We start from the raw sequence: 12411 nt of genomic DNA on the forward strand, positions 1-12411 counted from the left end.
AGGAAAGACAAACCCCCTAACCAGAGACTGTACTTCTAGACACAGCTAAAGAAACATTAACTTAATGAGGTAAATGCAAATTAAATAGATTGCAGAGATTATAGCAAGCACTGCCTAAACAACACAGAAAAAAACTTAACACATTAAAGCAAATAAACTTAAAAATATCATCCTTGCTAACTTTAATACAGAAACCTTTCAAAGGCCAGGCAAATGATAACACACATTCATACAGTTTTTTTAGAATCTTTTTCACAGGAAGAATATATTGTGTAAATTACAGAATAAAGTTGTTTGTCAGGGAACATTTTAAAAGTGCAAACTACAAAAGGTAGCTTTATTTTTAAGCCTCCTTTAATAATATAAGGCATTACATCCTGTTAAAAATAAAATATATTACAATATATATACAACTCATTAGAAAACTGTGAATTTGGCTGTACATGGTAAAATCTGGACAACTAAAATGTATGACATCTTGACGAACAGCTAAAATTTTAATCAATACATCACATACCACTGCTGCCTTACTGTGACCTCATTTTAATGACCACTAGAGGATGCTATGACAACAACTAAACATAGTAAAAAAACATAGGGACTGTATCTTGCCTATACAATAATTTCATTTACAGAAAAATGTCAGTTTATGAACTGTTCCAAGGTACTAATGTTGAAACTAAGAGTTGTCTCTCGTAAGCTTTTCAGACATTTGGCACAAAAAATGAACCTCAGAAATTCATAAACACGCATGCTTTCAAAAATAACAAAAAGTAAGTTTACTTCCTTCTTCCGTGTGCCAGAACAGTTTATTATAGACAATGTTACACTACTTAAAGTACCCTTGTATTTAAAACTAGGAGACAAGGAACAGCTTTCCAACCAAGTAGACCATTTGATGAAAATTCCTTTGAGTATTATAATTCATCAGAAAATAACCTTAGATTTACAGTATTATAGATGATTAATTATTCAGTTGCATACTTACTTCATCCATTTTCATACAAGTGCCAAAATCTGCCAGCTTCAGATGCCCATATTTATCTAAAAGCATATTGTCAGGCTTCACATCTCTGTGTATCAAGCCCATAGAGTGAATTGCATCAAGAGCAAGAACAACTTCGGCTGTATAGAACTTGGCCCATTTCTCAGGCACATCGTAATTGCTCATAAGGTTTACAAGATCTCCACCTGGCATGTATTCCATTACCATGTACAAGTATTTGTCATCTTGAAAGGCACAAAATAGCTGCAACATTAAAAAAAAAAGAAAAGAAAAAAAGAGCAATTACTTTTCAGGACAGCTAGGAAAAAGAATAAAGCACTTTATCTTGAAGTTTCATCAAACCTGAACATATATTTTCAAGACCGATGTAAAGTATTCAATTAATCTACATTTTTATTAATTATGACAATACCTTGAAATTTACTGAACTTCAAAACCTCCTCATTTTCATTTTTAAGAAAATAAAAAAGATTTCCTGATTATTTTAATAGTATGAGCTTCTCTACAGCCATGTTTCTTGGCATTAAAAAGTATCACTGAGTCAAAATGAAAGATATGAGATCTGAGAAAGGAAGCATCATGTATTGATTTGAAAATAGCTCAACAGTGAATAGCATCTTAGACTGTTTCTAAATTCTGTATATTATAAATCTCCTTAATCATGTACATGTTTAGAAAAACACTTGTCACTACTGATTTTGTCCTAAATCAACACGTATATTGAAATAAGAAAAAAAAAATCCTGAAGACAAGTATAACACAATACAAAGAAATTATCCTTAATAATAAAATAACGGTCTGGTATAGGCTGCAGTTAGCATGTTTCCTATTGGCATGATAGTGAAAGAAAGTTTAATCACTTTAAAATGAATTCCAGACCTAGAGTGATGAAGTTTTAGAGATTTCACCCAGCGATCATCAGGTCTGAAAATGGCCTAAACCAGCAAAAAGCGTTACTATCACAAGTTCAATGACTGGTGTGAAAAAGTCTCTGAAAGTCTCTCACCTTATTTCTCAGGGAATTCTGCTCCTTTACATTAAAAACTAAAATCATTCACATCTTTAAGTTACCCACACAAAATTCAAAGGCAACTCAAAAAGAGGATGAGAGGAAAGGAGGAAATAAAAACCAGGGAGTTTGTGGAGGATGAGGAACCATGAAGGCAGGAACTTAAGGAGATTTGAACTTTAGATTAAAATTTATTGTATATTAGTGACAAAAGACCTGTATTATAAATACATATTTTAAAATCTATATTGCACTGTATTTGTTTACACAAATGGATAGTACATACAGTACATAATATGATAATGCATTTAGTCATTAAAATCAAAACTAAAATCCAAAATAGTCTCTGTATTCTCACATGTAAAGATATTAATATAACACAATAATAAATAACAACGCTATGCCTTTATACAGCACTTTTGTTATTGCCCTCAAGGGATTTAAAATAAAAATTATCTAGGGCTCTGGTTTCACTTGTTTTTCATATAAAAAAAGAAGGCACAGAGAAGCAGAGTAATCTGTCCCAGTTTCTAGCTCAGAACAGGACCTACATTTTCTTAAAACCAGCTCAATGGCCTATCCCACTGGACCACATTACCTAAATATATCACACTAATACACTTCATCATAGAAGGCACAATTGCAACTATAATTCATTTGCTATTTACAAATACACATACACATTTGTATCATGCTTGCTACACTTTCCTTTGAAAATCGAGTGTCATACATCTCTCGTAACTTTCAACTGCATGTGAAAAACAAAAATAATTCCAGACAACTACTGTCATTAGAACAAAAACAAAGAACTAGATAAAAATTCATCTATTTGGTTAAGTATTTCTGCTGAATATAAGCAAGAACACAGAATATGCTCAGAAGATCAAAACATCTAAATAAAAAAAACCTTGTAAAACATTTCTTGCATACATGAGGTAAAGTGTTATGAAGAATATACGGAAAGCTTAAGGCCAGTCTTTACTTATTAAATATACAGAAGCATGGCAATATATGTGAGAGCATTTAAATGTATTAATTATTTAACAAAATGAAGTACTAACAATTTCTCTAAGCATATGCTTTCACTACTCATTTTATTAATTGGTGTAATTTACCAGTTACAACAAATTGCAATATTTACTACTGATTCTTCCCAAAGGCAAAATCCATATTACAAACATGGCGATGATACGTCATGAGTTAGCTGCAAGCAACGGTGTTCAAGAGCAGCTGAAGAAGTAAACTCTCCATTACTGCGATACTTCTGAGCTGAGATGCAGTAACTGACCACTAAACAGAAGATGGTTTCAAGCAAACCACTGCTACAACCTCCTGTCTTGCAGGAGAGCAGCAGTGTGTACTCATCCATCTAGAAAATTGCAGCTGAAAAGACAGTAACTACTTAAAGCACTCAATACTAATTGCTTGTGATCAACTGACTGTATTATGAGGAAAGACTGGAAATAATGTTGACCTTTGTTTCTACGTTTCTATACAGAATTTTTCTTAGCTGGAAAGGTAACCTCCCTATTATTCCTAATAATTATGTGTATATTTAAAAAATATGTTCAATTCCATTTTATGATGCATTTGTAGTGACTAAAATGCAAACTAATCTACTTCCTAACACAGCCAAATACACAAAACTCAAGTGAAATTGCTATAAATATGTATTTTTAAAAAGTAAAATCTGAACCTAAACCTTTATTTCAGTTTAGATGTAAATTCAAAACCAGCTCCAGACTGGGAAAGGTTTATGGCTTTATTGTTATTATTATTTTACTCTTACATATCTTCCTTACCTGAACGACCCATGGACTGTTGGCGAAGGCCATGATATCTCTTTCTTCCCAGAAAAAGGCTGAATCTGATCTCTTGATCATTTCAAATTTACTAAGTAGCTTCATTGCATAAACCTTCTGTGTCATTTTATGGCGAACCTGTTGGTTAAGAAAGAAGGGAAACAACTTTTTTAAAATGCCTTGTAAAAAAAAATGACTATCATCACAGTATATTTCTGTTATGTGCAAACTGCTTTCTGGGATGCGATGCCTCCAGGTCTTCATATACCCCATTTTCTACACAGTAAGGATTTGAGAACTTTGAAACCTGCAAAGAAAAAAACCGAACAGCTGCTCCAAAAAAACATACCAGGGGCGGAACGAGATGGGTGCCAACTGAAGGAAGATATGCCAGAGCCTGGCCAACTGCTGCAGCTGCCACTGCAACCCCAGAAGAGGAGTTGAAGGGCCACGAGAAGGATGTGCCTTAGGGCTGCTGGAGCTGTTAGGAGGTAGCCGTTTTATTGAAGATGCACCAATACAGGCATATGTTCTTCCTCACTATAGCTATGAGCATAAAAATGAGAGCTGACTCCTGTAGTCTGCTTGCTCAAATTGAAACTGCTAAAAAAAAAAAAATCAAAACCCCAAAACCAAAAGAAAAAAACAACCCAAAACTCAGAATGAGAAAAGTATCATCTTTCTCTAAACAACTGGACTGCTCTTCTTAACATTTTGAGTGAATGTGCCTACTTCACATCACCCAGAACACTAAAAAAAAAAAAAAAAGGAAATAATTCTGTTTATTGAATAAAAAGGAAATACTTGTCTATTCCCCCTTCAGAAGTTCCACCATGAAAGGAGAAATAAAATGTAACTTTGTTTATCTTTTCTTATTCTGAACACCATCTATCCGTTGCATTCGTTCATGTTAGAAATTCTGCAAGCAGTCCACTTCAGCCTCATCCAATTTTTATTTTTCACAAAAAAAGACTGCTCCTATTTCTTTTCTTAAGTAGTTATTAAATCTACTTTAAATGGTGTAAAATTAGTAACATAAATCTTGTTGGAAAACTGAAATTAAAACTTTTATGACAAAATCTGAAAATGTTTTGGAAAACTTCATCTGAATATGGACATGAAACAAAATCCATAAAGCAAAGACTGTAAAGTCATTACCCAGTTAATGAAACAGCGTTAGATTTATGCTACTTTATAAAACAACTACTAAAGGACCAGTTTTTTAACATTCTTCAGTGTTCCTTGCAGAAATCAAGGTGAGAAGTGTTCAGCTGTAAGATGTCTAAGTCAGCAGAAAAAAATAAATTAACTGCATCTTAAGTTTCTGCATATTTTCTTCACAGGAAAATAAAACATTCAGTGGACCAATCTGTGAAATCAGAACCAAACGGTTATGACTTTCTGGTGCATTTAAAAACGTCACATTTAGTAAAATAAACCATATCCCCCAACCTCTTAGTTTTACACAATGTCCAAATTTAATTACGCTACTTGAAAGGATGTTTAATAGGCTGTTTTCCTGAACAGCTGTAAATGTTTCAGGTCCATTACGTCTGCAGTGCAAAGCTTCAGAGAGGCACCTATTTGTCTACAATTCTGGCAGCACCAGTGTCCTGCTCCTGAGGAGCCCTAAACATTAATGTTGCTGAAGCCATCAGGAAGGATCTGTCAAAACAGGAGAAGCATTAGGTCGGGGCGGAAAAATCTTGGAAAGAATAAGAACATGAACAGAAACAGGATTATTTATGAACTTACTGTTCTTGACATTAGAGTTTTTTGCTCTCAAGATACAGGTACACAAGTTTTAGGATTAGCACCTTGCATAGTTTAACACTAACCAACACCCTTCTGTATAGCTAGATCAAGAAACCTCCAACCAGACACCAGAACAGAAACACGTTATCTATACACATTAACAACTCTATATGCATGTATATTTTAAGACATTAACAAATAATCAGCTAATGAAGGTGTCCTAAAAAAGGATTTTGAAAACTACCTCCTTCCCATTTACTAATCCCACGTGGGATTATTTACAAAGACTTGGTGGTACACCATAAACTAGACTCCACAAAGTAAAGCTTTTGTAATCCTGCTCAAAACCGGAAGAAACACAAAGACCAGCAACCTCAAAAAGACACTTTTTAATTGAAGACGCATCTTCTGTGAAAGTTCATGTAAAGGTCTGCAATGTATTTAGTAGTTTACAATTCCCAAAATCGTTGTGTACTCTTGCCTGGGTGTGGTTACTATAGCTGCCTTCATTTACACCAATAATTGTCTCCCACTACTTGGGCGAAAAAAAGTCTAGAAAAGTCAGCCCAGCCTGAAGCAAGCTCATGCATAGGAGGAGTAAAGTAAACAGGGGAAGGGGGACCACAAATCACAGTCTGTGCACCCCTCTAAGGTACTGCCAATAGGTTATTAGTTGGCTGAATTATTTCTTGAGAAAATTCCAAGATAGGTTCATTCTCTGTACAAAAATGAAGGAACCAAAGCAACAACTAGCAGAGTGGCACAGCCAACGACAGAGTGTGCCCTGGCATGCCTTACAGGTGAGCAGACCTACTGGTGACAGTACTTCTTAGATCACCACCACGGCCCCTGGAGACAGCCTATTTAGCTGCTAGCCACTGTGCTCTTTACCCAGAGCTATATTTGTACATACATATATTGGCTCATATAGCAGATTATTCATGTATTAAACTGTCATGATATTTCAATTTCTTCCAACTGTTTAAATGAACTGCCAAATTTAAACTGCAGCTCACCAGAGTAACTCTCAAAATAGGTAGGAAAATCCCTTCGTGCCACCAGCGCTGAGTAACACGGCCTCGTTTAACTTATGAAAATGCATTAAGAAATAAGAATTTCCCTCTACTCTGCTGCATCAATCTAAGACATTCAAGAAACAAGTACGCACAAAATGCATCCATAATTTCTACAGCATTCAGGTCAGAAGACAACCTGTAGGCAAAGAAAATAACATATCCATTTGAAGTTATCAGATTGAGTATATAGTATTGATAAGTACCATCTCTTTTATGAGAAAAGTAAATGAACATCCTAGAGTGGAATTGTGAAATGAAGCCTAAAGGCTTGAAATAATCACAACCACCCTAATATACTTAATAGAGCTGTAAGAAATTACTGCAGATACGCTACCAAAGTTCAGGTCCTGACAAATTTTCAGGTAATAGACCACGACTGCTTTATTTGCGTTACTACAGAAGCCTACATCAGCAGTGGCTGGGGAAGTAAACCTCATCAACAAAGCACTCAATGGAAAAAACTAAACCAGCACCTGTTTACACTGGCCATGACAACCGCTGGTTTGCAACACTAAGAAATCACACAGTAAAGACCGTCACCCAGACCATCCTTTACTACCCAAATACAAGAGCGAGCTAGCCTTGCTTTAGTTTTCTGTTCCAGCACATGATCAAGTCAGTCTGCTGTGTCACTGCAACGTTATGGTACTTTGTGATTAGACCTGGGAGAAGGCACTGAGGATATGTTTCAACTTCAAATGAAGAGGACTTTTCCTCAAGTGAAAACAAACAAGAGGCACTCAGGATGTGCTTTCACAAATTACTGTTTCTGCATAAACCACAAGTAACATATTAAGCACCATAATTCAATTTTTCTGTCTGCCCTAGACACCAGTGGCTTTTATCCATGGCACTGCATAAGAGAAGCAGCGATCTGGCAGCTGGCGATTATTTTCTTAGCTTTCCCCATCACTACAGACCCAGCAAAGCCAGAGGCCAGAGCTCAAGAGTATTAATACTTCTGGAGTTATAGGAAATTGTTTTTCCACCAAAGTCAGATGCTCAGACCAGAGCCATCTGATCTCTCTTTAGTGGACTGAATTTTTTAATTTTTTTGGGGGGAGGAGGCAGCGGGGAAAGCAAGGCTTTTTAAGAAAAATCTAACTGTAAGATACAACAGTAGAGAATATGTTTTCCTTTCTTGCTAGAATTCGGAAAGCTGATCTCTCCACACCACTTCTTTCACAAGAAAATGCTATACTGTAGCAGAAAGTTCAGGGGACACAAAATTAAATGAAGGAGGTCACAGCTGACTATTTTATGCTATACGTTAACATACTCATTTTTTTGGCTTGTTTTATTTAAGTATTACAAATATTTTACAAATATTTGTGCTACAAATATTTATGCACAATGGCACACACTGATAACATGACATTCATGAATTTAACTCACGCTTAATCATGTTTTATTTATGGTTCTTTCTGCATTTAGCCCCCACTGAAGCAAATTTCTATTTTGATCACAGAATGTGTTGCAAAATATTTTGATTACTGCAAATCCATCATCTGCAACTGTGGTTTAACATTCTGAATGGAGCAGAAATAGATAGAGCTTAGCTCAATAGTTTAAACTTGTATCATACCTTGTGAGGCAAAAAATCTAGGTATGTGTGCCCTCATCACCAGCTAATATTAGTTCAGATCTACAGCTGTATTTATTAACCCACTGCTTTTTAGCTGTAAGACTACATAACACTATGATTTCTACTTATATTTTTACATTCCAGAAAAAGAGTGTTCTTTTAAATTGGCATGAAATACATAACAGCTCTATATGAACACACAGAAGTTCCCTTCCAGTGCCAAGCATTCTTAGCTTTTTTTATTTTGGGGCTTGAAGGGCTTATTTAAAGAATAAAAAAAACCCATAACAACAACAACAAAAAAACCCCAAAACATCATTATATGACCAAGTTACTATGCATTTTACCATTACATTATAATAACGAGGCAAATGAGAAGTTTGTCATCCGAGCCCTCAAACTACCTAACTGCAGTAGGTACACTGTGAAAAATCATCTCTACTTTAGAATTCAAATCGTGCATGACACCATGAATTAAGAAAAAAAAAGTTTCCATTCTAAGCCAGAACAAATTAAGAACTTATATTTAAAATGAAATGTTAGAAAGAAAATGAAAATTATTTAGGAAAACCCTTATGTTCTTAGAAATATACATATGAAAATAATGTATTTTGATTTTTGAAGCACAATAAAAATACAATTTTTTTGGATGCTTCCAGCAAATATATCAGCGTGACATCCAAAAAGCCACATGACTTCTGTTATTGGGACCTTCTCTTTTTCATCTCCGTCCCCCAACAAATGGACGAGGAACTTTGCTCCTTACAACTTGATTCTTCGTTGACTTCCCATGCAAGTGCGTGAAAAACGAGCATCTCTATTAGCTACTGTAAGTGGATATATATAACGAAAGAAATGTCTAATAGAAGACTTTAAAACAAACCATTTGATGTGACTGTCTGTGACAAGACAAAGAGTAGACTGCCTTCTTACAAAGCTCCCTATGGCAGCCCCTTCTCAAATAACTGAGGTTCTGCTGAAGGCTTTGGTTTGTTTTCAATCCCTTGCCAGCAAGGATATAAAAGCATATGCAAGATACATATGAATTCTTTAAAGTCTTGTTTGAAAATGGGGATCTTTGGAAGTAACTCCTCTCCATAAATTCTTCTGGATAAAAACAAAGTGCAAATGACTCAGAAACAAACAGGGAAGAAGGAGCTACATTCTCATGTTGCCAAACTTGGATGAAGTTACCTTAAAAAGCAACATAAATGAATACAAATTGCTGATTAAATGTTGTTCACTGCCACACGAATTACATCTAAATTTGCAAATTACTCATGAGTCATGCAATAGCATTAGGCTAGTCACAGGGGTTTTTCTTCCTCCAGTTCCAACCAATTTCACCAATACTAGTATGGAAAATACAAATAATTTTATAAATGGATCATAAATTTATTGCCATTATATGTTGAGTACCTCCTATAAGCACTACGGAGCTAAGATCTTGCCACATTCCTCAACAATACTCCAAAACATCTCTATTTTCCAAAATTGACATATATTACAAGACAATATGATTTTCCCAGCTTCCTACTGCAAAATTAGCACGGAACAGTAAAATGTCAGTTCCATGTCAAAAGGCACAAGCAAAAAGGTCAGGTTTTTTACCTTGTGGTAACAATATAACAAGCCTCAGTTGCTGCAAACTAGTTGCTTTCCTTTCCATTGACTTGCTTTACATCTCTCTTCCTCTAAAAATGCTTACAAAAAAGAGTATCATGGATCAGCTGATATGCAGTTATCTGTTAGCTCATGATAACCTGTCCCTGGTGTTTGTATTCTCAGATTCTATTTCGTGCTTACATCTATAGCTTATTTCAAAACTTACATGTCAATCCATCTTACACACATGCTCACATTTTTGTGCTATTTATCACACAGTACGACTTGGAAGTCCAGGAAGAATGAAAATTAAATGAAAAGCAGACTATGCATGATATACTAAGTTATTTTTTGTATTTTGATTGCCTTTTTTAAAATAGAATTTCTCTGTAGTATAAATTTAAAAAGTAATCCCATTCTTACAGTAGATATTATGTAGGATACAGTGTTGAGTGGACAATGTTAAGAAAAAGATCTTACATGAATCATATCAGTTAAATACAATGCAAGCATCACAACTGTAAGAGCAAAACAAATCTTTTTTTTTGTTGCAGTATTAGCTTGCTCTTTCATAGGAAGGTTTCAGATATCATTATACAATGATGCTTGTGGCCAAAAAAATTTAGAATTGCCATGAACTGCCTTTTCCATTTGCATGAAAATACAGCAAACTGTTTCTGAAGTCCTTCCCTTTCAATCCATCATGTTTTAAACTCGATGTACTGTGTACTATGCACAGAAACGACCTCACGATACAATGAAAGTAACACTTGTTCTTTATAAGAATGTATTTTTAGATACAAAGCATGTAAGACTGAGAAAGGTTTTGGCTAGAGCCATAAATCTGTCTCATCATTAAATCATTGTATTCTTACCAGCTGCACTTCTCCAAAAGCCCCTCTTCCAATCACCTTAACAACATCGTAGTCTTCAGCTTTCATTTGTAAAGCTCGGATTTTTTCCACAATCTTCTCATCTAAAATAAATCAAAGTTGTGATAATGCATGAATTCAAAAATATCACAAGAATACAAGAATTTTCTCAAACATTTTTCATTTAGAGTCAAAATAAGCTGGTTTTATGTAAATGTTTAGAGCCGCCTTGGTAATTCTTGAAATCTATAGTCACTATTAACAGCCCCTTTCATTATTGTTTGGAAACCGTTAACCATCTACCTTTAGCTGTAACAAATGAAATGTCTTTTGGATTTTGCTGACTCTTATTTCACACCTCTAATAATCATTCAGAAGACTCTGGTAATGAAAAGAGCCAGAGATGCCTATCTTGAATTTTCAGACAGTTATTCATTGCCACGTGCTGTGCTGCCAGGATCCACTGACGCTCCGCTTGTAACGCAGGAGTGTGAAGTACCTGGTACACACAAAAGCACTGCAGGTGCAACCTCCTCCTGCACATCTGGAGGGTTCAACAGCAGTCAAACAGCGAGGAATACAGCTCAGTAACTTCAGTGTACAACTTCAGATCATGCAAGGTTATGACTTCAGATGCACTCATTTATTCCATATGAAATATCAATTCGGTTCATGTACGTTTATGTAACTGCTGGGCATCTCAAAGTACTTTTTAGTGTTCATTGCATGTGTAGTTCTACACTTTTTAAAATTAGATCTACAATGCTCTGTTCAAGTATCCTCTTGTGTAATATTCTGCAGATAAGCTCTGTCTTTCAGTATTTTTCTTGTTGGCAGTTGTGGGAATTTGTAAGGGAAAACAGTGAAATTCTGACCTCTGACAAATTCTAAACACATGCAAGGTCCTAGACTCTTTAATTTTTGTAAATGTAGCATGCCAGTGAATGCATTCCTGGCTAAATGCATTTTAAAAATCTATTCTTATTACAAGGACAAAAGATAATGGGAGCAATGAATGGAATCCATAATACTGGAGGTAATCCTTCTTACGCGTGACAAGCTTTGACACTGGCCATACATATGCTTAGAGGAAGAACAAAACAAAGCAGAACAGGTTGGCTGGAGCAAGACCCCTACCAGGGAAGAGCATTAAATTGTATGAAGAGCTGTGGATGCTTGTATTCCAAGCGCAGAGTAGTGGTGTATACTGTGAGATCCTTGTTTAGGGTCAAAGACTGTGGAATTTGATCCCTACCAAGGCATTAAAGGGGATCTCAGACATGGATACAGGAAAAAAAAGGATCAGAGGTACAGTTCATTCAGTATGACATTAAAGATGACACTGTCAGTGGGGAGTTAATGATAATGAACATCTAGTAAATAGTTTAACCATTCCTACACATTCATGAAGAGCAACCTAGCAGGCTGCAAGCAATCCAGGAGATTCCTGACCATCAAGAACATTTCTTTTGACCCAAGTGAGCAACAAGCCCAGTCAGGGAGGCACTCTGATCTATTACTCAAAAACAAGAAAGAACTGGCCAGGGATGACCAGTTGTCTGCAGCAGCCTTAGCTGAAGCAACCATGAGATGGTGGAATTTAAGACCCTGAGAGAACTGAGGAAGGAAAAGAGCAGACCTTGGACTTCGGGAGAACAGATTATGGCTTGTTCAGGGAACTCACAGGCAGGATCGCATCAG

The 12411-nt window shown here is 35.6% G+C and overlaps 1 protein-coding gene across 3 annotated transcripts in view; it reads right to left on the minus strand.

Moving 5' to 3' along the window:
- ROCK2 (Rho associated coiled-coil containing protein kinase 2) overlaps nt 1-12411 on the minus strand; it is a 108571-nt gene that overhangs the window by 40874 nt on the left and 55286 nt on the right. For all 3 annotated transcript variants that reach the window (XM_068419932.1, XM_068420011.1, XM_068419845.1), the window contains exons 3-5: nt 10714-10814; nt 3818-3955; nt 989-1249 (exon numbers count right to left, since the gene is read on the minus strand). In XM_068419932.1, coding sequence (XP_068276033.1) covers nt 989-1249; nt 3818-3955; nt 10714-10814 — 500 coding nt within the window. The remainder of the gene's footprint in view (nt 1-988; nt 1250-3817; nt 3956-10713; nt 10815-12411) is intronic.

Source organism: Nyctibius grandis, chromosome 1 (assembly GCF_013368605.1).
Source record: "Nyctibius grandis isolate bNycGra1 chromosome 1, bNycGra1.pri, whole genome shotgun sequence".
In the NCBI taxonomy this organism is placed as follows: Eukaryota; Metazoa; Chordata; class Aves; order Nyctibiiformes; family Nyctibiidae; genus Nyctibius; species Nyctibius grandis.